Genomic DNA, 26,533 nt, shown 5'->3' with positions numbered 1-26,533 from the left:
GTCCAGCTATGGCTATATCAAAACCAAGGAAGTTGAGGAGTAAAAGAAACTTTGGGGAAAGGAAAAAGATTCAAAATTTTATAGGGAGGGGAATTCTAGAGACAAAAACGCCAGGGCCAGATTAGAAGTGCTGCCAAAACTAGTAAGCGAGTAACTGACACTTTGGGACTGCAGAATTCTGCAGAAAAGCAATTCTACAACTTTCATTCTTATTAGCAACTCTGAGCTAAGAAGAAAATTTGCATTTTTCTTCTTGGTAGCAGCTCTTCCCCAAGAGGAGGAAAAGGCGCTTGCTGGGAAAGACTTGGTTCCAATAATGACCAGTATGACATACCTGAAACGCTGCTGTTAATTTATACTTAACTAGTGTTAGAAGTACTTAGATAATCAATGACTCTTAAGGCCTCCTTTCGGTATGTTGAGGACACTAAACTCTAGGCCAGGTAACTTGCCAAAGCCTCCCAGTGTAAGGACAGCGCGCAAGACCTGGGGGGCTGGTGAGCGATGGGTATGAAATGCCAACAGCAACAGCCATTGGGCACAGGGGCCAGAGAAACAACTGCCCTATACGAGCAGGGCAGGTTCCCCTCCACAGTCAGGAAGACTTCTGCTCACACATGCGCAATATGGATCTACGGCGCCCTCCCTTCACACACACGCGCACTTCTTCGCCTGCCAGACGGTTACCTTGGTCCCACAGAAGAGCTTCTAGTGGACACACATCCTAGAGCTGAGACAGTAACTGCCTAGCTCGGCAGCAGCAGTAGCTTTTATGGTCCATAGGCGGGGAAGCTATAGGGGAGAAAGAAAGGCTAAAAAGCCCCTGCCCCCGGATCGTCTATTCCGGAACAAAAAGCAACATAACGCCCCCACTAGTAAAGAACAGACCTGGTGCCCATTGCGCAGGCGCACTAAGTGCTACGCTTCCGGAGGGCGGGGAGAAGCGACCGGATCCCGCCCCAGTGCGGGCTTTCTCGCATCACTTGCCAGGAGACTCCTGTGTCACGTGAGGCTCAGGTGGCGGAGCTACGGCAAGAGAGAAGGGGAAGTAGGAAGGGGCTCGAGGAAAGCGAGGGGAGAAGACAGCTTCGGAGGAGACGAGGGGTGCGCGTGCGCCCGCTTCTCCCCCAACTCTCCACGCGGCCCCGCCGCCCTCCGTAGCGGCCAGGTGACAGCTGGGCCCGGTCCGCCGCGCGCTGCCTGGGTTACAAGGAGCGCGCGCTCGGTCCTCGCGCGCGGCGCCAGCCGCCCCTCCCCCTCGTCCCGTCCGTCCCGTCGCGTCCCGGCCCCTCGGGTGCCGCCGGCCGGGTGCCGATGCGAGTCGGCGACTGCGGGGACATTTTCTGACTCCCGGTCCCTGTCCCGGCTGCCCTGCCCACCCCGTCTCGGGGCCGGCCGCTACTCCGGCCCTAGGATGCAGAATGTGATTAACACGGTGAAGGGAAAGGCACTGGAAGTGGCTGAGTACCTGACCCCGGTCCTCAAGGTAAGCCAGGTCGGGCTTGCCAGGGGCTGTCAGGCACACGCTCTGCCCCGCAGGGACCGAGGACCGGGCGCCGGGGAGTCCCCTCGTTCCCCGGCGGGGAAAGGTGGAGGAAGGTGGTGAGGGTGGGACTCCGGAAGAGGTGCAGCCCCTACCCGCAGTCCTACCCAGCTGTTCTCCGGAGCTTTCCGGCTCTTGGGGTAAACTTGGAGCGATGCTGTGCACGTACTTCTTTCTCCACCCGTCAGAACTCAGCGCTTCTGGGTATGTCGAACTGGAAGGTGGTCGGCACCTAAGTATATTGAAGTACGTTAAACCCTAACTGGAAGTCTTTTGAACTTTTTGAAGAAGGATTTTGTTTATATTTTTAAAAAATGAAATCAGTGCTGAGTACTAAAATGACATGCCACTTTTTTCTTACAAATTTCGTAGAAAATCTCCTGTTATTAGGAGTTGCAAATAGTAAATTATGAATGAGGTTCCAGCTTGTTCGATTTCAGAGAAACAAGGTGAAATTTGCAACGTTATCTCTTTCAGTGCCATTGAACCCAGCTAACGGGCAACACTGGCCTTTCCCAAATTTTTAACATAGCCAAAACTAGTTGTTAATCTTGGAATTGAGTGATAATAAGGAGCAACTTGACCCTCCTAGATACATAATTTTTTTTACATTAGCATTAGCAATATAAAGCATTTTTAAAGTAAAAATTGTGACATATTAGTGATTACAGCAGTGACTGTTTTCTTATTTTCAAAGATAAATTTTTGGAAGTGCATTCAGGTTTTGATTTCATAATTCTTTTAGAGTAAGTTTTTTTGTTATAACTTTAATTTCCCTTCCTGAAAAATGAGCAATGATAGTAAATGAATAAGGAGTTCTAAATTAAAGCTTTCAATTCAAGTTTTACAAATCCTGCATTTACATTAGCTTCTTGGAAATGATTGGTCTTTATTCAAGAACTTGCTCTGATATGCTAAGAATAATACTGGACAGTTTTACTTTGCTCCCCTTTCATGACAAAGGGAAATGTTAGTCCTGTATTTTTAAAATACTGATTTCAAAATACCTTGCTGGGCTAAGTTAAAAAAAAAAAAGGAAAGCTTACAAATGAGAATAACAGTGTTGCTACATTTATATATGTTCGCTGTGAAACTCATCATCTTAATTCAGATTATTCAGTCAGCTATGAAATTGAAAATAATTCTTACATTTAAGTCAAATGATTGTTTTTGCATATTATGTCATCTTTGCAGAAACATGTCTACCCAGGTATACAGCATTTAAATACATGTGTGTTGCATCTTTTTCATTTCAGGGAGAGAGGAACAAGAAAAAAGACCTCCCAAATTAAATATAAAACTGCTGTTTATCGGTCAATTGTATTTTATTGAACTTACAGCATAGAATTCTGTTTCTAGGAATCATCTTACTTTTTCACCAAACTGAAAAGGAAGAGTTGGCTTGTCTGTATGTATTTTTAGTAATAAGGAAAACAGAACTATTGACCTTCTTACTCCTCTCTGTGGAAACTTTTTTACAGACAGAATCCTTGTAGTTTCCTCCTAGTTGTGCAAAGGCAAGAAGAAAAAACTAAATCCCTGAGAAAGAAATAATGATTTCTTCCAACAAGTGACAAGAAATGCCATGGTTTGAAAGACATACATACAGTAAAAGCCAAAGTCCTTACAATGATCTACAAGCCACTATTTGATTGGTAGAGGCCTCTGTTTCATCTACTGCTTTATTCCTTACTCACTTTTGCTTAAGCCTGTCTGAATTCTGTTACTCCATCAAACAGTCTTGCCTCTGGTTTTTGCATTTGCTCTTCCCTCTGCCTGAAATGCTCTTCCCTCAGACAGCCTTGTGGCTAGTTTCTTTCTTTAAAATACCTGCTTGGTATTCACTTATCTGTAAAGTCTTTCTTCTTTTACCATCCTATTTAAAATAGCCATATCTCTCCCTCCACCCCTGATAAGTTTCCTCTCTGCTTCATTCTCCTGCATGGTATTCATTACCACTGATTTTTTTCTCCCTCCGCTAAAGTTTAAACTCCTTACAAGGAAAAGGATGAATTTGGTCTATTTTATTCACTCCTATGTTTCTATTATCTCAATTAGTGCCTGGCACATAGTAGTTATTTGGTAAATATTTGTTGAATGAACAATGTTCATAAATGAATCTTCATTTTTGTAGACTCTACCACAAAAACTTACATAGAACTTAAAATTTAGAAAAATTTGGTAAATAATACCTTTGCTTCAGAGGAGAGAATGTTGTATCAGTATCTTGGTGGAGATGATAATAATGAGAAAGGATTAAATGATTTATGATTTACCCTGGATTTGGTTTCTAATATTACTCAATTTATATGAGATGGCTGAATTGTTAAGATGTCTAAAACACCTTTAAGACATTTTCACTGTTCTGTAAAATAGATAATTGGTCATTTCACAAAAACTGATAAGACTTAATGTTTGTATAAATCTTTAAACGTTTTTCCTAGGAGCTTTATTCTACTACAGCACGGATCAAATAGTATAGAATTATTTCATGTCAATTTCCTTCATTTGCCTTGTGTACTCCTTGAGGTCAAGTACCAGTGATACATTCTTTTTTGTAAGTGCTCTCTTGCCTAAAAGGGTGCCAGGCAAATAGTTGCCTACAAATATTTTTTAATTGAAAGTGAAAGATAGTATAATACTGTTACTCTTTTTGCTCTTTTTAGGAATCAAAGTTTAAGGAAACAGGTGTTATTACTCCAGAAGAGGTGAGTGTTGAAGATACTCTGAAGCTGTTATGTTTTATAATTTTAATAAACTGTGTGGCCTTCTTGTTTATAAGAAAATATCTGAAACTTTGTTCTTCATTTGAGTAAATTTAAATTCTGTTGACTATATGAGCAATTTTACAGAAATTTCTACTTCCCATAATAGAATATGTAACTTCCTTCTCAGTTTGCCACTTCTCGTATTTCCCTGTACTTCCTCTTTATTTAGATATAAGGGTGGAAGAGGGAATGGGAAAGATTCCTATGGCCATTTGTCATTCACTCATATTCGTGTTATATTGAGCTGTGCAGTGGGCTGTGTAGTGTTTGCTGTGTCTTCTGTCTACACCAAACATACGTTTTCATGGCTTTCCTTTTGGAGAAATTGGCTCACTGATTTTTTCTCACCATTCTTTCAGCCAGGTAAAGTTGAATCTGCTTAATGATGAAACTAATGGCTATTTTATAGGCCAGTTGTGTTTTACTGAACTTTTAACATAATTATGTTTTGTGGAATCTGTTTGATCACAACATCTATGTAATAAAAGTGTTCTCTTTCCTTTGGGCAGTTTGTTGGTTATCCTTAGAGAAATAAATACTGGTCTAAAAGTTCTTATAGACTCCAGCTTTGTGAATAGTTATGGTTGCATCAGATTCATTTTTTTAGTCTTAATAAATGGTAAAAATATATTGTAACTGTCATTAAAAGTACCACTCACTGGCAATAGAACTTACTCATTGTTTTAATAGAAACATCTTGAAATGAGCCATGTTGGTTAATGTGCCTGTTGTAGCAATTCCAAGACCTCAAGCCAGTGAATCAACTGACCTTTCAGTCTGCAGTTGTGATGGAATAGCTTTAGTCCCAAATCCTAGTGCCTTGTAAGAATGATGTGCTGAACTGATTTTTTATATGAAATTGTCTGTATTTTTAGAGAAGGTACGTGGTGGTATGGAAAGAACCTAGGAGACCTGCCTTCTAGATGCGTTTCTCTAACTTCTGCTCTTCTAACTTGGTCAAATCAGTTGGGCTGTCTAAGCACAGGCTTCATCTCATGCTCCTCGTAAATTGAGGGGTTTGGGCTAGACCATCACAAAAGAACCCATCCTACCATAGCTATCATGAGTTTAGCACCTTGAATGCCAAAGAAAATTAAGTTTTGATCTTAAGGATATCATTAACTTTCTTGCCAAACAAAGGTGTAAATTAGACATGGCTCCTGAAGCTATCTGAAATCAAGAACAGCTACGAAAGTATGCTGTTCTTGTTATGCTCTTTAGCTTTATCTCCTCTTTGTGAAGATTGCTAATTGGTAAATAGGTAAGAGATGCAAGTCTGTGGTCACAGCTACTAATCCTAAAATGAGTAACTGTTACGCTTAATTGTATCATTAAGTATTTTATGAATTTTCCCCTTTTTAAAAAAATGCAAGGCAAAACTAGTTTGACTGGGTACATAATGGTGAATTGGATTGGGATAGACCACAATTACATCATCAAGTTAGAATGAGTCTAGAGGAAGAAAACAAGACATAATTTGCTTAGATAAATACTATACTGAATTGATCTGTTCTGGGCTTCTGACCATCAGCTTCCATTGTCTTTGTTTTTGAGAAATTTGGAAGTACTGTGTCTAAGAAGAAAGGTAGGCATTATTTAATATAGGATTGTTTAACTAAAAATACTTTAATGTATAACGTGTATGACTTGATTAAGTAGAGTACCAGTAATACAGAGCACCTTGAGAAATAAAGTTGGCTCACCAAAATGTTAATGTTGATTGTCTTGTTAGAATTATTCAATATTGTATAATGTTTAACTACTAAGAGAAAAACTATTACAAGCAATTTAGAAATTTGAGTCTTTGTCTTACATTTTATTTTATTTGAACATATAAAGCATGTAATAATGCCCATTCCAATGAGGGCAAATTATACATGTGCTAATTGCCAGAGCAAATACTCTTCTATAGTGTTCCTTTCTAGTGTTTGGTTATTTTTTTAAATAGATGCCTCCAGAGGTGCCATGGCATAAAATATTATAGAGTTTTGTGACCTCAGGACAATATCATTAAAGAATGTAAAAATGTTTAATTCTTTTTTTTTTTGCTTGCATCTTGTTAAATTAATACTCTCTTAGTGGTGATGAATTAGCCCTTATAACCACAGAGTTAAAGGTAGCATCCAGTTGCAGTAACCCAAAATACTTAAAACTTGGAGGAGAGAGTATTGTTTTCTTTTGGATTTTTGTCTTTTCCTAACCAGTTTAAATAAGATTCTTTGAAATAGAACAACAGAAACATTTGAAGAGTTGCTGTTGGGAATAATGCTGCTAAATTACATCTTTTTAAAAGTTGTCCTCAGAATTCTTGTTTTACAGACTTCTACTTTCTCAAATTGAAATGGAGTAGTATATATAGACATAGTTTTCTCAGAAAGACATTAGAAGATTAAAAACACTGTAATTTTTCACTGAGCAATAAACCATGAACAACACATTGTTTTGAGTTAGAGGTGTTGTGAAATAGAAGTAATTGGTTATGTGCATTGCTTGTGTTGGGGCACTGCAGTTATGCTTAACAGACTTTCATTTCTGCTCCTAGGAATAAGCAGGATTTCTGTCTTGCAGTAAAATCAGTTCATGCTCATGTATAATGGAAAATCTCATAAGGTTAAGCTATTTCTTCCTGAGTCTATTTTTTATTTCTGAAGAAAAACAAAAATGTGTACAATGTTCAACCTGCCCAGAAAGTCCGAAGTTTTATTAGAGGATTCAATTTATTAAGTGTCTTAGTATTTTCCAAGTTACTCCAAAAGCTAACTTTTTCCCCATTGTTTGGCACTGCATTTTTCACCTAGTTAATGATTCCTTTATGTATGAAAAAGCTTTCAAAATTGTCATTTAAATTTTTAAAAAAAAGGAAGAGAAAATGTGCATTGCGATGTCATAAGTTATTCTTATGTCATAGTCCTGTATCTGTTTAGTAATATTTTTCAAAGATCTTCATTGAGTTTTCAACCACTAGCAAGAATCTGTGTACATTTTATTTGTTCATAAAATAGTGTTTGACATTTTAAATCCTATTGTTACCTTTGTTATTTCATGATACTGTGTGCTTTGGGCATTGTTTAATCCAGTGATAAAAATTGAATTAAAAAAATTAGTACTCAGTTTTTTTTCCTACCAAAACTAATTTGAATTTTTATAGATATTAAAAATTTTGCAGTTTTAGTAATAATCAAAAATAAATATTCAAGCTGGTAGAGCAGGTTTGGGTTTGCATTTTAACTGATGATTGGTTATCAGGTTTATACAGGATGATGATCACTTTGGTGTTTTGTCACCATAGATTCAGTGATACTCAATATTTCTTTTTCCCTTTTCTTATATTCCTTCTAAATCCTGAATAGTTTGTGGCAGCTGGAGATCACTTAGTCCACCACTGTCCAACATGGCAATGGTAAGTAATCTTGAGCAAAAAATAGAAAATTAGTAAAAGGCATACTTCATAATTATGGCAGTTTACAAAATAGGTTAGGGCACGAAAATCAGAATGAGCACTTTAACCCTATTCAGTAGATTTTTCTATTAAACAGTGCTCCAGTGATTCTTAAAGTAAAATATAAGAAGACAAATTGGGTGTCATACCTATTTTGTTTTGCTCTGTTAGCACAAAAGATGGATGTTTTTGAGATAAATGCTGTTGCTTCCTTTTTTAGTATTCCCTTTCTTAATAGTGTCTAGGTCTGGTCTTGTGGTGGAGCTATAAAAAATAATGTTCAAGAGTTTAATAAATTTGATTGGCTCATTTTTCAAATTAAAAAGTATTGAATATTTTTATGACATTAAAAATGCAGAGATTTTGCAGAGTCTTATATTCTTTAAACATAAGACCTTTTACTGAGGTTCAAAAGTATGCTCCCTTTTACGATTTAGCTCAGAAGTTAAGAAGGTTCATAATACTGATTAAGGTCTTTATTAGAAATATGCCAGTAATAGACTTTTTACATTTTTTCCTTCATTAACTTTTAATTATAAAACTAATTTAAGCAACTTAGCAGATCTCATATATTTTAAATATTCTGAATACAGTAGAATGTTTAAAACAATAAAATGTAAAAAAAAAAGTGCTTGCATTATTTTCAAGTACTTACAGTAAAACCACCTAATAGTAGCTGAAAAAAGTGATCCTAATGCTGGCACATGATTATAATTAGGCTAGAATTGTGTGGAGTTATCTTCTTTGGATATAAGTGGTTCATCTTGTTATATCCTTTTCCCCCAGACACCCCTCAATGACACTTTTTCAGTTGTAGTTGAAAGGCCCAGTTTTGATTTGGGAGCAGGGGTTCTAGAATGAACAAAGTTCTAATTGATAATCTTTTCCTTAATATCAAAAGAGCTTAATAATTCAACTATTCTAAACCAGAGTTGGAGCTCTCTTTAATCTATGGCCTAGTCTCTTTCCCTTAATTTTGATATTTAACACATAGCCAGAATAGTTGTTAATAATTTTCATCAATTGCTCTTTATCTTTTAGAGCACTGTTTGTGATATGTACCTAGAAAGGCCAAAATTTTAAGTTAATTTTTTTTTAATGTTTTGGCTTTCCTACATATATTTCTGAACTATATTTAATATTATATAAGCTCTCTGATTTTAAGGATACTTGACAGTTTTCTAAATTGTCTGTTAAAGCTATATTTAACTAGATTCTGGCCTATAACTTACGTATATTTCAAGTTAGGTATATAAAATTTAAAATAATTCTTTTTTTAAAAAGAACTAATTTAGGATTTTCTTCAATATGATATATATTTTTTCTTTAGGTTTCTTTTTCACAGTCCTTAATTGTCTAATTAGTTTAGAAATATTGTTTATGATTTTGTTATAGGGGTTTATATATATGGATAGGATCTTCTTTTAGCAGTTTATAGTTTATAATTCCACTTCATGAATTGTGATGATTGAAGTAATTTTATTGAAACTTAGAACTCAGTTGTATACCACTCCACTGTTCACACTTCTGGCTGAACTGTTAGGGCTAAAGGGGTAATTCATTTTAAATCAGTACTAGAAACAGATTATTTCCATGCTGTACTTTCATGTCTGCTGGTACCATCATGACCTTATGATTTGTGTTTCCCTCAGAACTTAAGGCATTACCATGACATTGTTGAATTTGACATTTGAGGTTGGTCTAAAGCCTAGAAAGCTACTAAATGGCATCAAGGCATTTTCTGGCTTTATCCTGTGCTCAAATAAATGGTTTGAACTTTAGACTAAAGCTTGAGAAGGTAGAACTCCAAATTTATGCTCATGTTTTTGACAAACACCACATGCCACTCCAGCTCTGGCCTATTCTAGTAGGTGACTTATAGAAGAATCATGGAACAAAGTCTTAATAAGATAGTGCAGAGTATCTTGGAAAAATTAGAAATGTTATAGCTGGTTTTGACATACAGAAGGAGTAATATTTAAGAGCAGGAGCCCTGGAGTCCCTTGGCTTGGTCCTGGTTCTCCACCTTCTTGTTTTGCAACTGTTGGCAATCTGGTTTCTTTAAGCTCTTGTTTACTTACCTATAAAATGCATATATATTAATATTATCTACCACTTAGGATTCTGAGGGCTAAAAAATAATGCATGTTAGAGTCCTCAGTCTTGTACTTAATAAGCACTCAATAGTTTTTGTTTTCAGTCATTATTCTAACATTATCACCTTGTGATTCAAAGGATCTTTTTTCTCTTGGTTCCAATTTTAATAGAGTGGTAGAAACGGATCTTGCGAGCCACCTACTTTGTTATATAATATGCAGCTATTTTTCTGCCTCTCTTGGTCTCAAGATGAGCAGTTCTTTAGGATTAAAAATCTGAATGAGATTATGCTCACTAAGGAACAGCATTTTCTTTTTGTTTAGAGTCAAACATAATAGTTGTTTAATAGTTCTATATTATTGTACTTGTGTTGTCTAATACTTAATCCAAATTCTCTTAGGTCTGTCTGCATCTCAGTATTTATCACTCATAATACTGCTGTGTTCTTCCATGCCCTGACATATACCACTTGGCTATCCTCACAAACCAATCCTAAAGCAGTTTTCTCAGAGGTGTGAATTGCCTAGTTCTGAGATTTACACATGTTATCTTTTGTTCTGTCTTTGCCTTCTAAAATAGTTTTTGTATTTTGGTGCTTCTCAATTTCTTCAAAGGGCCACAGGTGAAGAATTGAAAGTGAAGGCCTACCTACCAACAGGCAAACAATTTTTGGTCACCAAAAATGGTAAGAATTATGTCACATATATTAGTGAGTTTTGCAAAAAGTTATATTTTTTAAAAAACCTTAGCACTTACTAATCTTAATTTGTGCTTGAAGCTATACTTAAAACTTTTCTCAAAAATTTGAAAAATTTAATGAAGCTTTAGGTTTTCTATTGCTAGGGTATCTTTTTCCTTATTTGATTTTTAATCTCTGTCTAGTTTTAAGATATGAGGAAAGGGGACCTAAGCAAATTTGGACTTCTGATTGGATTTTTTTAAGTTGACCTCATAATCACAATCTTTTTAGCCATAAGATCTTCTTTAGACTTAAACTTTTCATGGGAAATGAAATTGATACTAACTTTGACATCTAAAAGTTCAAAACTAAAAATTCTGTTATCCACTGTGTCATTGAAAGATTGTCTGTGGGCACAACAGATGTTTTTGAAACAGGTCTTATTTATAAAGTTAATTTGAAAACAACATCAAAATGTTATAGTTCCTATCTAATCACATAACAATACATTGATTTCTGTTCTAATTTACCCATTGTAGGAATGGAAAAATAAAACATCATTTTTTTTATTAGGGTTGGGCATTTATATCCTGCTTGTTTTAAAAAAATACAAGGAGATTACTAGCAATTTGTTGACCCTACATCATAATGTTTTTACCTTATAATTGTTCGGTTTTAGGCTTACATGAATCATAATACCTAATTGACACATTGCTATATAAAAAACTTGGCACCAATATTTATAAAAGAGTAAAATTTAGGAATTTTGTGAATTTACACTGGTTTATCCGTTATGAATAGCTGGAACCTAAATATTATGAAATGTGAATTAAAAGTTACCTTAGCATTGCAAACTGGAGGTCAACTCTACCACCAATGAGCATGACAGGTGAGCCTTCCACGTACTGAGAGTAAAGCCATTAAAATAAGGTATTACTCATTAACCTGAAGTTAACAGTGTCATCTGACTTTGGCCTGCTGTTCTTCACAGGCCATCAAGGTCAAGAATACATAGAACACTCTCAGTATAACCTGTCTACTTATCTTCTGGCAAAGCTATTTAGGGAAAGATAAATGTGGTCAAATAATTATATATGTGGACTGAATGTAAAACTGATCACTTTCATTAGAAATGAAATAAAATATTCACTTAATATTTGAGTGAGAGAAATATATTTTGTGGAATAAACTTTCTCTATATTTCTAATGGATGTATAGGAAACAGATTTTGTGCTAGTAACTTTATTTGCCATTTTTTATAGTGCCATGCTACAAGAGGTGCAAACAGATGGAATATTCAGATGAATTAGAAGCTATCATTGAAGAAGATGATGGTGATGGGGGATGGGTAGATACTTATCATAACACAGGTAGGAGACTAGAATGGTGTGTATTTAAATTGTTTTAAACTTTTACAATCTTTTATAACAGCCTTGATTTTTAAAAAAAGATATATAATACACAATTTTGTCCCAGTAGACTTTTCCTGAAAAGAAGCAGGACAGTTGGAAAAAAAGAAAAGAAAAATATGTCCTTGGAGTTTACCAAATTTCTATAGTACTGCTACCTCAGTAGCCATTTGAAATATCCATATTAGTTTCTTTTATTTCTTAAAAAAGAAAGCCAGTTAGACATACTACTTTGCTTTTAGCTTTAGAACCCCCTACTTAACATGGCATTCCATTGCTGGATGACCAGCTTTAGGACAGGAACCATATTCTTCTCATATTTGGCATTTGAAAGTGTTTAGTAATTATTCATTGAAAGACTGCTTAAAGGATTGTAAGGACTGTAGACTCCATGAAGGTAGAGATTCATTGTTAAGTGCTCAGTATTTATCATAGTGTGTCTGATAGAGAAATTATTCAACAAATTAATGTTAAAGGAAATAGCTGCATTTAAGCCTTTCATTAAGTGTTTGCATATATTTGGAACCCTGAATATAATTTTTTATTCCAAATCCTAAAAACCTATTTTGCTACTATATTTATGTAACCATGTAAATGCATATTATTATATGCTGCCATAGCTAACTACCATGTGTGATAATGTTCCGAGTTTAAACCTAAGATATTAAAAGTAAGTTTTCTTCTTGTAAGGCCTAAGAGTTGGAGGTACATCAAAAGTAGTAGAAGAGCAGGGTTTCTTGACCTCAGCACTACTAACATTTAGGGCCAGATAATTCTTTCTCTTAGCATTCCCCGTACTTTGCAGAATGTTCAGCAGTACGTTTGGCCTCTACCCACTAGGTACCAGTAGTGTCCTCCCAATCGCGACATCCAGAAATGCTTCCAGACATTGCCAGATACTCCGTGAAGGGCAGAATTGTTGCCCTCAGTTGGGACCCACTGTAGCAGACAGAGGCTAAATAATCTGCACAGGAAAAGTACCTGTTAGGTCAGTTTCTTCTCTACTATGAATTAAGGACACTACCACCTACTTATGGTGATATAGGCACAAGTTCAGGAGTCTTCCTTGATGTGAATGAAACTCATTTGTTTCTTAATAAGTTGAGTTTGTTATGTCAAGACCTAGAGAAGATAGCAGATTAAATAATTTTTTAGATAATTTCAAAATCATCCACTTTTCCCACACTAAGTAGCACTATTAGACATCTTTATTTTCTGATCTTTGCAAAATTGTTCAGCTGCTCTGCTTTAGTTTTCCCATGACTGGAAGATGTGGGCAGCACATCTATAGGAAATTGTTGACTGACTGGAGTCATTGGTTATAGCACTGTGTTTCTGATGCCAAGTTAATGAATTATTATTTTATCTAGGTGTATTCCATTCCGTAATCACTGTCTCAAAATCCAGGTGCATATTCACAGAGGCATTCATTACAGAGAGATGCAGGTGTCAGTATTATTGGATTTGCAAAAACCTGTTACAGAAGTTCAAAAACTAAAAAAAATTCGCCCTGCTGATAGGGGACAAGTAGTATCATTTTCATGTATGGAAAACAACATAATATTGTACTGCAGTTAATTTGATATACATAATAAATTCAAACTAATGTTGATGAGAAATACACATAGAATTTTAGGTTTAAACTATATCCTGATGTGATTGAAGCAGTGCTTCCAACTAACTCAGAAGACCAAGTACCGGGTTTCATATTCACCTCAGTTCTTTCTCCTTCATCCGTGCTTCTCTTCTCTTAGATTTCTTTTATTTCTCTTAGTCCTTGTATTAGTCATGGTTCTCCAAAGAAACAGAATAAATAGAATGTGTATGTAGATACAGATAATAGGTTATAGATGTATGTATAGGTATTGGTACAGATACAAATATAGATAGCTTTATTTTGAGGAATCTGCTTATGTCGTTGTGGGAGCTAGCAAGTCTGAAATTTATAGGGCTGGCCGGCCAGCAGGCTGAAAACCCAGGTAAGGGTTGACTGCTGCAGCTTGAGTCTGGAGGCGCAGATTTTTTTCTTCTTCAGGAGGACTTCAGTCTTTTTTTCTTAAGGCTTTCAGCTGGATTGGGTGGGCTCACCCGCCCCACCCACTTATGGAAGGTGTCCGCTTTACTCAAAGACTACTAATTTAAATGTTAATAACACCAAGAAAACACCTTCAAGTACATCTGTTGGTCTTTAGGAGAGTCTGGTTTAATGGGCTACACAGATTTTGAACAGGCTTATTTTCTTTGTTTCTGTGTATTGGATTCAAATAATTGTATTACCAATTGAATATGTTAAGATCTAGATTTTACTGTTATGAAATAAAGATACCTATTACATAGTAATATCTAGAAAACTACTCTGAAGTAAAAGCCTTGTGCTAGAGCTGTAGACTGTGGCATTTTCCATTTGTGAAAGCGAATCATTCTTTGAAAGTATTCAGCAAATGTTTTCAAAGTTTTAGAATATTAACAAAGGAGCAAAACATATTTTGTATGTAGGGTTTGTTTTTTTTCTTCAGTTTTCCCATCCTTGTTGAACTGTCTCATTGAGAGCACTGACAGGTATTTTGAGTTAGAAATATTATTTAGCTAACTTGTGGGGCAGCCTTCTGCTTAACGGCACCTTCATGAATGAGATAAGTAGATTCTGAGGTAGTTGCTTATTAGCAAGGTGCAGTTAATAGAACATTGGCCCAAAAGTCAGCATGTGTGGATTTGAATCCCAGTTTCTTCATTTAACTGGCTGTGCAAGTTATTTTACCTCTAGAGACTTCATTTCTTCATAGGGAGAAATTATTACCTTAACTACCTCAGAGAATAGTATTTGTAAGGATTAATAAATAAGATGTGGGAAGAGTGAAATAGAAAGCCCCATGTAAATGTGATATGGCCTTACTACCCCTGGGTGTTCAAGATTTCTGAAGCAAATAGCATATCAATACAACTAATACTTTGTTGAGAAAACATTGATGGAGGTTTAAATGTAAACATGAATCATGTAGTCTCTTAATCTGTTCATGTTCTGAGAATGAATATGTATTTTGATACACAAGGAAAGTAAAGGGAAGTAGATGAGTAATAGTAAATAAGGAATGATAGAGTAGTGTAATTCATGGTAAAATATCAAGTTAATTTTTTATTTTTGTTTTTAATTTGAGAGGTGCCTTTGGTATTATTTATTCCTATTAGAGTTCATTTATAAAAATGTTGCTAATATTGTCAGAGATAAGAGAATTTATGTAATTTTAAATATTTTTATATTGCTTAAAATGGAGGTAAATGGAAGAATTAACTATTTAATTTTGGGTTTTATTTTCCTTTCAAATTTTAAACAGGTATTACAGGAATAACTGAAGCAGTTAAAGAGATTACACTGGAAAGCAAGGTACTGGTTAATTAGTTATATTTCTAAATTCAACAGATTTAGTTATTTGCCAATATAATACATGTATTTGAAGATTACTCATCTTGCTTATTAACTGATTATTATCAAGTTCTTTTAAATTCTAACTATTTTTCCCCTCTCATTCTTCTTTATCAACATAGCAAAATACTCCTGCTTCCTAATGTATGTGTTATTGTCCTTAATCTATTGTATGGTTAAGAAAAATACTTCTTGAGATAGTTACTAGTAAAAAATTACTAATTTTTACTAATTGGGAAGTCTTCTAGGCTAGTTTAAAAAAAACGATTTTTATTTTTAAGTATTAGTGCCAAATGTTCACTAAGTAGAGGTGTTTGAGGAGGTTTATCTACTTGCTGATTGTAGGTGCTAATGATATATTTTTTAAGTTTTATAGTTTATACATTGTCTTAAGCAATTTACTCATTCCCTCTAGTTTCTCAATTTACTGCTTAAAATTTAAGTGTTTTTTGTTTTTGAAAATTTAAAGGTAAACTTTAACATCACCTAAAGTCATGACATTTTGAATAAATGGAAGCTATGTCATATTTACTGTGATACATTTTTCAGGAGGTAAAAAATTTGAAATTTGGTGGAATTTTCCTGCTTGAAAATTTTCAGTTCAAATATCTGTATTAGCTTTTCATTTCTAGAAAGAATGATTGCATTTTTCATATTTATATAGTTGTTTGAAAAAATAATACAAAACACCTTCAGTCTTATCTCTCCTTAATTATTTTAACAGTCAAATCTCTTAGAGGATAGACTATTGGACAGAATAATTGTGTTCCTTTTATCCCTACAAAACATTCGCTGCAATAGTTACTCGTTAAGATAATCTTTTGGGATTCGTAACTGGGTCTTAACAAAGTGTTAGAAACGAAAAGAAGTTTTATTTATGTTTTGTTTTGTTTCCGTGTACAATTTTGTACTTGCTAGGGATTCAGGTTCAGTTCATCATTTTGAAATGCTAATTTTTGGAGAGTTTGAATGACTAAGGAGAAATCACATAAATGCCTTTGCTGCTTCAGAAGATCTTGTTTACTCCAGCTATTAATGTATATGCTTCAGACTTGGGAATAATAAATGTAGTGTGGGTAGCATTTTTAAAAGTAGGTGTATGGTAACTTTGAAGAATTTTTAATAAGTGTAATAATGGCATATGGTGCTTGGTATTCCAGTTCTAACATCCTTATGTCCTACTAACGGATGAATGCCTAGAATAATTGACAACGTGAATGTATCTTTCCTGTCATTTCCTGTTTAGTATAGAATTCACATTATTTTTTACAATTTAATGTTTAGAATACTTGCCATCGAGACCCAAGTATTAATCCTTCTTCTGTATTCTACTGTATGAAGCACGAATATCACTAATATGAATGAAATTTTCCTTAATGATCGGTTTTTTTCATATATTGCCTCATATAATAATTATACAGATACTGGCAATCTTTCTTCTGTGGTTTCATATTTTGGGTATAGCAATGATACATACGATTTAAGTTTCTAGTGATAAATAAAATTGTCCATAAGTAAAATTGTAAATTAGGTGAGACTAGATATCCAATGTTTTTACTTAACTACATTGACTTGAGATTTTTTAGAGTATTAATTTTGTGAAAATGATAGTTGTATATTTGGCATGTCTTTGGTTAGCATGATTTTTTCATTCTCCTCTTAATATAGTTATGAAACTGAACTGAAATTCTATGTGTTGTAATAACTGTGATGTCTGGCAACTTTGCTTTATTTAACCAGGATATTGTTAACAAATCAGAATATAGTAGTATTTAGTTTATAATAAATTTAACTTATATTATGATTCGTAAATATATACCTTTTTTCTCAGTTAAATTATGTTTGCAAAGTAACAACTTTAAACTAATTTTCTAATGATAATGAATTGGTTAATCAAAAATGCTGTTTTATTGGAAGTACAGCTGCCAACTATTTTTAAATAGCTTAGATGACTCTTGGCGCTTCTATGATACAGTTTATATTTTTCAGTCATAGCTGTTAGCAACATCACTTTTAATGATTGGTGTGTGGGTTTGTCATCTCCACTGGAGTAGGAGTTTCTTGAGGGTAAGAATTATGTAATCACTTTCACTTTCACAGAGGTTAGCACTCTGCTGGCATGTGGGTACTCAGTGTTTGAACTAATGAACATAGTTAAGTGACTTTAAATATAATTAATTTCAAAGGACAGTATAAAACTTCAAGATTGCTCAGCATTATGTGAGGAGGATGAAGATGAAGATGAAGGAGAAGCTGCAGATATGGAAGGTATTTGTGTTATAGATTTGCTTTAATATTGACTAGAATATTGATTTTAGAATATTTGAAATTAATGTGTACTCAGAACTTTACCCCATTGAGTTCTAAATTTTAACATTTAACAGTTTAGAGAGGATTTTGTTTGATGTAAATTTAACCAATGCAGAACCTACCTTGATCTTGTACTCTTACACTTCCCCTAAAGCATAGCCTTAACAGCATTATTTCTACTGGGATAGATCTTAGTCATAAATTTTTAATTCTGGGTATAACTGTAAGATTCAGATTCTTAAACAATTCTTAAACTATTTCAGAGCATTACTAAGTTTGCTCTTATATTTTTTATTATCTTTTTCTTTTTTGATAACATCTTACTAAGAAGACTTCAAGATGATGATTCTTAATGGGACTTTTTGAACTACAGAGAATCCCCTCTCTGTTCCCTGAGATTCTGAAATGCCTTCCAATCCCAGGCTGAGAATCACTATATTAGTTAATCATTGTCACAAGAGATTGAAACCCACTATTATTAACAAAATGATACAAAACCGTAAGATATGGCTATTCAAAGCTTTATATTTTATAAGCATTATAATCTTTAATATACATGAAACCTTGGATATTTAAAAATAGATGAAGAAGTCAGTCACCAGAGCAATCTCTGTTAAATCCAGTCTATCTTTATTATACTTATCCTCTTTCATTATTTGATTCTGTTAACTATTTCCTTTTTTTTTTTTGCCTCTCGTAGTTTTTATGATACTGGGTTTTCCTCCTCCTCTGACTATTCCTTCTAAGTCTTCTTGGGGCTCTTTTATTCTGCTTAGCTTTTAAATGTTACTATTTCAGGGGGTTTCTTTTCCTCACTTCCTATACTCACAGGTAGATTTTTATGTACTCTTCTGGCTTCCCTAATGGCATACTGTGATCTGGCATGGAAATTTGTACAAAAGGGAAAAAACAGTGTATAAGTTATATTAGATTCTCTATAAAGGTTTAAATATGAATATGTCTGTATAGAGAGTTAGCATTAGGAAAAAGGGAAGGAATAAGAAAAAAAGACAGCAGGCAGGTGTTTTGGATGCGTAAGGTGGCTAAATCCCAAAAAATACGTAGAATTTATGGTGAGATAGAATTGTTTCATAGCATACAGAAGTAGAAGATGGTGCCAAGTAGAGCTGAAGCACCATAATGCAGGTGTTGTTTGCTGATGAGGAGGTGACAGCACAGCCGAATTACCAGTTTTGTTTCAGTTTTGTTTCCTGAATTACTTTTGAGTCCCCATGAAACCTAGCTGTATTATACTGAGAGTCTTGTCCTTATTTCCACTGTAAACTCCCAATCTTTGAGGAAATTTATATGAGCTACTTGTTAACTAAAATTGTTCATAACCACCTCACATACCATCTCTGTGATCCACTCCCATATCTAAAAACTCCAATCCAGATTTCCTGAACTTCAGATTTACTTGTTTAGCTTCATTTCCACCTGGGTGTCTCATAATGGGCAGAACCTTCCTGCAAAAATACTTTCTGGGTTCTGTCTGTCTCTGAATGGCATGCAGTTGTCCAGCCTGGGGTGGAGGGTAAGAAGAACCCTAGGAATAAAGCACTGTTCTTAGAATACAAGCTGTGGGACTGCCTTAAATATCTGACAGCTGTTTAGTATGTTTGCTGCATTTCCCTTGGGTAGAGTTAAAGAATTGCTTTGTGTGGAATTTGCTTAAAAAACAGTATTGATGATCTAACAGGTAATGGTAATTAATATAACAAGTAATTTTCACTCATTCAATAAATATTTATTGAGCAATACATTATGTGTCATACTGTTTTTGGTGCTGGTGTTTCTGGTTTTTGGATAGACTTGATCTCATGGAGCCTATGTTCTAATTAGGGGAATCAAGAAACAAGTTAGACAAAATAGATACCATATTAGTTGTTAGTGTTAGGGAGAAAAGTAAAGGAGGCGGAGAAGATAGGAAGTCCTGGTTGAGATAAGTGTTACCATTTTTAAATAGGTTGGTCAAGAAAAAAACCCCATGGAGAGCATGTATTTTGTGTAAAGCCTGGCAGGAAGTGAGTGACAAGCTATTTGGATATCTGAGGAAGAGTGCAAAGGCTTTGAGGTGGGAATACATGTGGCTTATATAAATACTGTGAGGAGGCTCCTGTATCCAGAGAGGGGTGAGAGGAAGTAGTCAGGTGCAGAGTCAGGTGACCTGCAGACCAGATGGCATAGGGCCCCAGCTTTAACTCAAGAGTGAGATGAGAAACCACTGAAGGGTCTTTCTAAGTAGAAGAGTGGCTTAGAATGAAATACAGCATTTTAACAGAATCACTGTTTGCAACTTTGCAAATAGACTGAAGGGAGGATAGGGACAACCAGTGGGAGGCTGTTTTTAAAATCTAGACAAGGAATGGCGGTGGCTTGGTCTTGAGTGGCAATATTGAAAGTGGTGAGAAACAGAATTCTGGACATATTTTGAGGGTGGGGCCAAAAGGATTTGCTGCTGAGTTGGATGTGGCATGTGAGAGGCAGAGTAGTCAAGCGTGACTCCCATTTTTGACCTGAGCATCTGGAAAGATGCCATTAATTGAGATGGTGAAAATTACAGGACTGAATAGCTTTGGAAGGGGAAGTTGCAAGGTCATGGGAGCTCAGTTTGGGCATATGGTATTTCTAAGATCCATTAGCCATTCATTGGAGCCATAAGCAAACAATTAGATGTCCAAATATTGAAACTAGATAAATTATTAAGGGACTAAGTGTGGCTAGAGAAGAGCTACAGTCCAAAAACTGATTGAGTAGTTTCTGTAGAGTTAAGAGAGAAAAAAAAGTTGAGATGATGAAGAGGACCCAGCATAGGCAATAGTGAAGGAGAGGCCAGTGAGGTGGGAGGAAATCCAGGAAAACATACCTTAGATGTTGAAGAAAGTGTCCAAATAGGAGGAAATAAATCATGTGAGATACTCCTGAGAAGTCAGTTAAGATGAAAACTGGGAATTTACCAGCAGATTCAGCAAGTGAAAGTAACTGATGACTAATGAGAGCATTTTATGCAATTGATATAAATAGCCTGTGTTCACTATGGAGAGAGTCTGAGGATTCTACAATATTACTATGCCGTTTTGTATTGCTAATAGGCAAGCAACAGCACAGACCAAGCTTTGAGCATGTTAACTTTCTTTGGCTCTGTCAGAATATCTTCTGTTTTGGAAATGTAGAGTTAGCTCACTAATTCTATTTAATATCGTTAGTTAAAAGCAAAAGCTAAAACCCAGTTTTTGAATGATACTCTGAAATAATAATTTGGTTTAGGAAATTATCTTGAGCTTGATTAATCTTTTTTTGCTTTTTGTAACAGAATATGAAGAGAGTGGATTGTTGGAAACAGATGAGGTTTGTAAATTGAATTTTCTTTAGTTAATTTTTACTGAATAAACTTGGGGATTAGTGTTTGTTCTTAGTAATATCTTGATCTTTCAAATACTTTTTATTTATATGTTTACTCGTTTATAGCATTTACCTTTGGTTTTAAGTTATATCTGCTTTTGAAAAAAATATGTATAGGTGGGAAAAATAGATTTTCTAAAGTGTCACATTATGGTTATAAATTTTTCTCCATTATTTCCAGGCTACTCTAGACACAAGGAAAATAGTAGAAGCTTGTAAAGCTAAAACTGATGCTGGAGGAGAAGATGCTATTTTGCAAACCAGAACTTATGACCTTTATATCACATATGATAAATATTACCAGACCCCCCGATTATGGTTGTTTGGCTATGATGAGGTAAAAATAAAAATATATTTTAATATAAATATTTTAAATTGCTGTGTTTAATTCCTAAACCATTAGGTTCATGGGTATACATTGTGGCCATTTAAGTTTTAGAAATCATTTGTCTTAAAATTTTTAATTAATATTGAACATGATCCTTATTTTGAAAAAACTACAAATAATTCAGTATGACAAAAACACTACAAAGAAATAAACAGAAATAATCTGTTATGTATTTATTGCTTGGTCCCTGAGTTTATCTTCTCAAAATGTGAGAGAAATTGAACTTGGTTGGTTGTATTAAATTTTGTTGGGGATTACATTTGCTGGATATATAAGGCGTTTACAGAATGATTATGTCATACAAGTTTTTTTTCCTAAAGACAGAAAACCTTTTTCATCAACTTAATTGAATTAAAGGATAAGTGAAATAAATTTTACCTGTCATTCTTAACTAAGTGGGAGACAAGAAAATAAATCAGGCCTAAAAGATGAGTTGCAAAGTTATAAAATGTTTTGACAGCTATGTACTTGACTTTTGGGGGGATTTTTACTGCATTAAGTAGTGGCTGATGTCATATAGCCTTGATGTACTTCCTCTCACCTCTCTTTGGTATAAATGAGTTGTAAACTTCCCCCCAAATAAACTGGTAATTCAAAATAGTGTAGAATTGTAAATTGGAAGTGATGTGGGAGGTGGGAGTAAACATAAGCATTGAAGTTTAGGCCTAAACATGTTTAAACAGTATTTCAAAGCATTTTTTATGGTTCCAGCAACGGCAGCCTTTAACAGTTGAGCACATGTATGAAGATATCAGTCAAGATCATGTAAAGAAAACAGTCACCATTGAAAATCACCCTCACCTCCCACCACCTCCTATGTGTTCAGTTCACCCATGCAGGTCTGTGTATACATGTCTGTGTACTTAATGGATTTATTACTTTGTGTATAACCATAGTGCTATAACAGAAAAAGTTTAATAAGTAAATAAAATTCTCTTTTGTCTTCCTTAGAAATATTCTTGTTCTTAAATATATTTGAAAAAAGGAAAAATTTGACCAATTTATTTTGAGTTTAATTCATTAAGAATATTTTTTTTTGTTCTCTGTGTTTATAGAGCTTTGTGATTTTACTCCTGTTTTTAACTCTAAGAATAGTTTGGAAGATCCTTTTTAGATAAAAAATTAATCATCATTTAGACATGGTTTGCTCTATTGAAATGTATCTTTCAGTGAACATGAAGTATGAAGTTAACCTTGTGCTTTTTCTAGGTGACTTATGTATCTCCTTTCATTGGTTCGTGAAGGGAGATGTAGGCAGAGTTTCTATCCTCCTTTACCCTTGAGTTAAGAGGTTTCCAGTCCTAATTACAGATGAAGTGAATTTTATAATTTGGGATTTTCCTGATATCGTAGGGCTGGTTTCCTAGGGCCAAAAGAGTGAAGCTGTCTATATGCATGATTTGTTCAAATTTTCCTGGGGAAAAAAAAAAGCTTACATTCTAATTTCTTTCAGTAATTTCTAATGAGTAACTTTCAAAAGTCATAGAGAAATTCTGGTAGCAGATGAAAACTCTGATACTCCATTGATTAATTAGACATATAACATTCTAGTTTTAAAGAATCCTTTTATGTTTTCTTCTCATTTTTTGCAAATCTTTATTCCCAAACTATCCTATAGAAAGCCTACTTCATTTTACCAGTTATGTCAAGAACTATTAATATTGCTAACTGAAAAGTATTCAAGAGTCATTAGTTTTAGTTTTGATTTATTTAAAAGGTTTTCATTTTTTAGTTATTCTGTTGCTTCCTCTTACAGTTTGAGGTTTTAGAACAGTGCTTATCAAACTGAGGCATATCTCTTTCTGAGGTGTAAATGTTACTCAATCAGAAAAAGGGAAATAATTTAGTTAATTTGGGACATGTTAATAAATGACTATTTTGGAATGTAGTATAAATATGTCAGAAAAGTTGGGGGCCTGTAAAATGAAAGAATTCAGGGACATCAGGGACATTCTAAGCCTTGACATGGGCCACCTCAGATTCTGCCTTCAGATCCTCAGGGCTAATACATTTACTCTCATCTTCTAAAGGTTATATCCATAAAAATATAAGTGGTATTACTTAAGCCAGTATATGTATAAAGGTATTTATTTTGTATGTTGCCCTTTTCCCAGTTTATATGCCTAGGCAATTGCTGTGATACCATTCTTTTCTCTAGCACAAGAGAGACACCAGTTTGCCATGAAAAGATATGTGAATAGAAGAGAAACTTCAGATAAATATTTTTCTTTATGTAAAGCTAAAATATTATTTCTAAACAAAATCACATAGACTGTACAATAATATTACAGTATCTTTATACAGTGACAAAAGGTAACTACATATCCTGGTGAGAATTTTGTAGTGTATATAATTGTTGATTCACTGTGTTGTATGCCTGAAACCAATATAGTGTGTATCAACCATACTTCAATAAAAAAAAATTTACAAGCCACATTAGGGCTAAGGAAAAAACACTTCTCAACTCTGATCAATTAGCTTTTCTTTAATTCAGTTTTGGTTTATTCTCAGCCGACTATGTGAACAATCACAGCATTATAAATATTGCTCTGTGTTTTTAATTTGCCTCTACTGATTATATTTTTGGTTTTTAGAACACACAGCCCTTACTCTGCAATTATACTGTGGCATGGTTTCCCTTTCTCTGGTTTCTGCTCCCATACCTCACCCCCATTATAAGAATGCTAACTGGTGCCATTGTGTGTGTGTGTATGTGACTACCATAGCTTTTAAAAATACCCTCCTCCAATAAAGCTATCTGCATGACTCAACAGTCTGACTTTTGGGGAGTAGGGAGGAGAATATACATGTGTTACAATTAATTTACTGACAATAATAAGGTAGATTTCTGTTTTGGTCTGATCTATAGTAATAAGATTTATCCTTTTACTTTTAGGCATGCAGAAGTGATGAAGAAAATCATTGAGACAGTTGCAGAAGGAGGAGGAGAACTTGGTGTTCATATGTATCCTTACCTGTGTATGTGATTAGTGGAAAATTGGCTCCTAGGCATTTTTTTCCCTTTTTGGGAAATTTAGTGTTACCTTAATGGCACAATACCTATAATTTGTGTTAGCCCCTCATATCTGCAAGTCTTAGTGGGAGTCTATTTAGAAAATGTTGTGTACAATAGTTCTGCCTTGTTCATTTGATTAGCACATGTCTCTGTGTGTACCACTTAGCTCTCCTTGTTGCAGAGCCTCCCATCAGTATGTGCTTTTCTGGGCAGCAGCTTGCCAGTTGCTTTTATTGATAAGGAGGCAGTGGCTAAGAGTGTGAATGTAAAAGCACTGCTCTTGGTAGAAAAGAAGCTCAGTGGACTTAATTTATTGAAGAAAGATGAGTAACCTAATTTAGAGGGTATCACAATAGGTATCTTTTTACTAGTATATTGCCATCAGGTAAAAGCAAAGTTAAGTTGTATCAGTCTGAGGTCTCTGAAACAAAAAGATTCAATATGAAACAAATAGTTAATTAAAAAATAAAGCATGTGAAGTATATTTCAGATATTCTTAATGTATAATATTTTCATTTTTCTCCAGGTAAGAGCATACTTTTTGTGTCTACTAGTGTTTTCCCACTCAGTTCTCTGGAGTTGACAAGAGAATAAATTAAGTAAACTGCTGGGTTCTGAAATACGTGTACCCATGGCATGGATTCATCAAAAGCTGCCAAAGCCAATATTTCAGATGGCACATAGTTTAAATTAGTTTGTCACTAGATTGATACTACAGTTAGTAGTTCATGCCACTCAGCGTTACAGACTGAGGGGGTCAACGCTGTCTTGGAAGTACAGATAACCTAAGCATTGCTAATACAGTATGTCCCCCAGAGGAACTTTGGGCTGATTTGATATTGAAACAGACCAAGAATTTGTGGTCCAAATCAGATTTATTCCTGAAATCATAGCATAATTTGGCCATTCTCTCTATATTGGAAACTAGGTAGCAACTTGGAAGACCATATATAATTAATCATTGAGTCATCAGTTATCTCAATAAAAATTAAGCTCTTAATGTTTCCATGTGCAATGGAACATAGAAAAAATGTCAGTATTTTATTGAAGACAGTCCAGTATTGCAGTACATGCACTAACCTAGAATCAGTCCTTATGGAGGGTTTCCACTTAATTCATTTTTTCTTATTGCATCAGTGCTTTTATATTCCTTGCCCTGTCTCATTTTCTAGCATTCTATAGCAAAGTTACAGGCATAAAGGGACTATTTCCTACTTAACTTAAACATGGACAACTTGTCCTTATTTTTATATCAAAATAAGTGGGCTTATATGAGCTCAGTTATTGACTCATTAAGTCTCACATTCACATTAAATGGGAATGTGTCAGGCAGTCTGAACATTATAGTGAGCCTCATGTTGGATAGACACAGATTGGCATGAGTGAATTTTTTTAATGTGCTTAAAATTCTGTGTTACATATTTTTTCTAAGAAATTAATGCTTTATCAAATAAATAATTGCAATGCTAGCTTAAATTATAGAACCATTTACCAATCTATTTTCCTTAGCTAAAGACCTTTAGGTATCTTCTAATTTTCTTGAAATTTGTACAAGCTGTCATTCCAACAATAGAATATGACTACACAAGACACTTCACCATGTAATGAAGAGAACATAGAGTCTGTCCTAACTATTGGTTCTGATTTTTAAAGAATTAACCCATAGATGTGACCATTGACCATACTTATTGATATGTACAATTTCTCTAATAAAGGGACTTATATGTTTATGCATTAAATAAAAAATGTTCCACTACTAGCCTTATTTGTCTAATAAAAATGATTGCAAAGAGACTTTTCCTTCTTATCAAAAGAAGACAATACTGTTTTTCTTAAATAACTCTTTAAGTGAAGAAGTATCTGTCTCACACAGAATGAGTTTTGGTTCACCTTTATGAGGAAGTTATTAAATGTGTAATAGTGTGAGAACTTGGACTAGAAAATACTGTTAGGCTTCCCCTCTTTCTCTTCCTCTTCGTTTCTTTTGATTTTCCGTTTTTTACCTTCTCCCCAAATCTCTTAACAGTGAGTAGTTAATATTTCTGAAGCACTTACTGTGTG

General features: G+C 34.6%; 2 protein-coding genes across 6 annotated transcripts in view; one reads left to right on the top strand and one right to left on the bottom strand.

Annotated features, from left to right (window-relative positions):
- SLC35A5 (solute carrier family 35 member A5) overlaps positions 1-880 on the bottom strand; it is a 28,202-nt gene extending 27,322 nt beyond the window's left edge. For 2 of the 4 annotated variants that reach the window (XM_036929605.2, XM_036929606.2), the window contains exon 1: positions 688-839. The gene's annotated coding sequence lies outside the window, so the exon portion shown is untranslated. Of the gene's footprint in view, positions 1-676 lie in introns of all 4 variants that reach the window. The other 2 variants (XM_036929602.2, XM_036929603.2) reach the window with 2 other exon arrangements.
- Positions 689-26,264, top strand: ATG3 (autophagy related 3). Of its 2 annotated transcripts, none has more exons than XM_057502587.1 (12): positions 689-1,168; positions 4,210-4,251; positions 7,662-7,711; positions 10,462-10,532; positions 11,789-11,896; positions 15,268-15,317; positions 17,543-17,624; positions 20,980-21,014; positions 21,250-21,405; positions 22,168-22,295; positions 24,353-24,421; positions 25,996-26,264. In XM_057502587.1, exons 1-12 carry the CDS (start codon positions 773-775, stop codon positions 26,075-26,077), a joined length of 1,269 nt encoding a protein of 422 aa, XP_057358570.1. In that variant the 5' UTR covers positions 689-772; the 3' UTR covers positions 26,078-26,264. The 2 variants fall into 2 exon arrangements, with proteins under 2 accessions (XP_057358570.1, XP_036785496.1); XM_036929601.2 differs by having other exon boundaries at positions 973-1,486.
- The last annotated feature ends 269 nt before the right edge of the window (positions 26,265-26,533 follow it).

Source organism: Manis pentadactyla, chromosome 1, assembly GCF_030020395.1.
Source record: "Manis pentadactyla isolate mManPen7 chromosome 1, mManPen7.hap1, whole genome shotgun sequence".
Taxonomy (NCBI): Eukaryota; Metazoa; Chordata; class Mammalia; order Pholidota; family Manidae; genus Manis; species Manis pentadactyla.
Note: the sequence above shows the minus strand (reverse complement) of the source record. Positions and strands in the feature narration are given on the sequence as shown.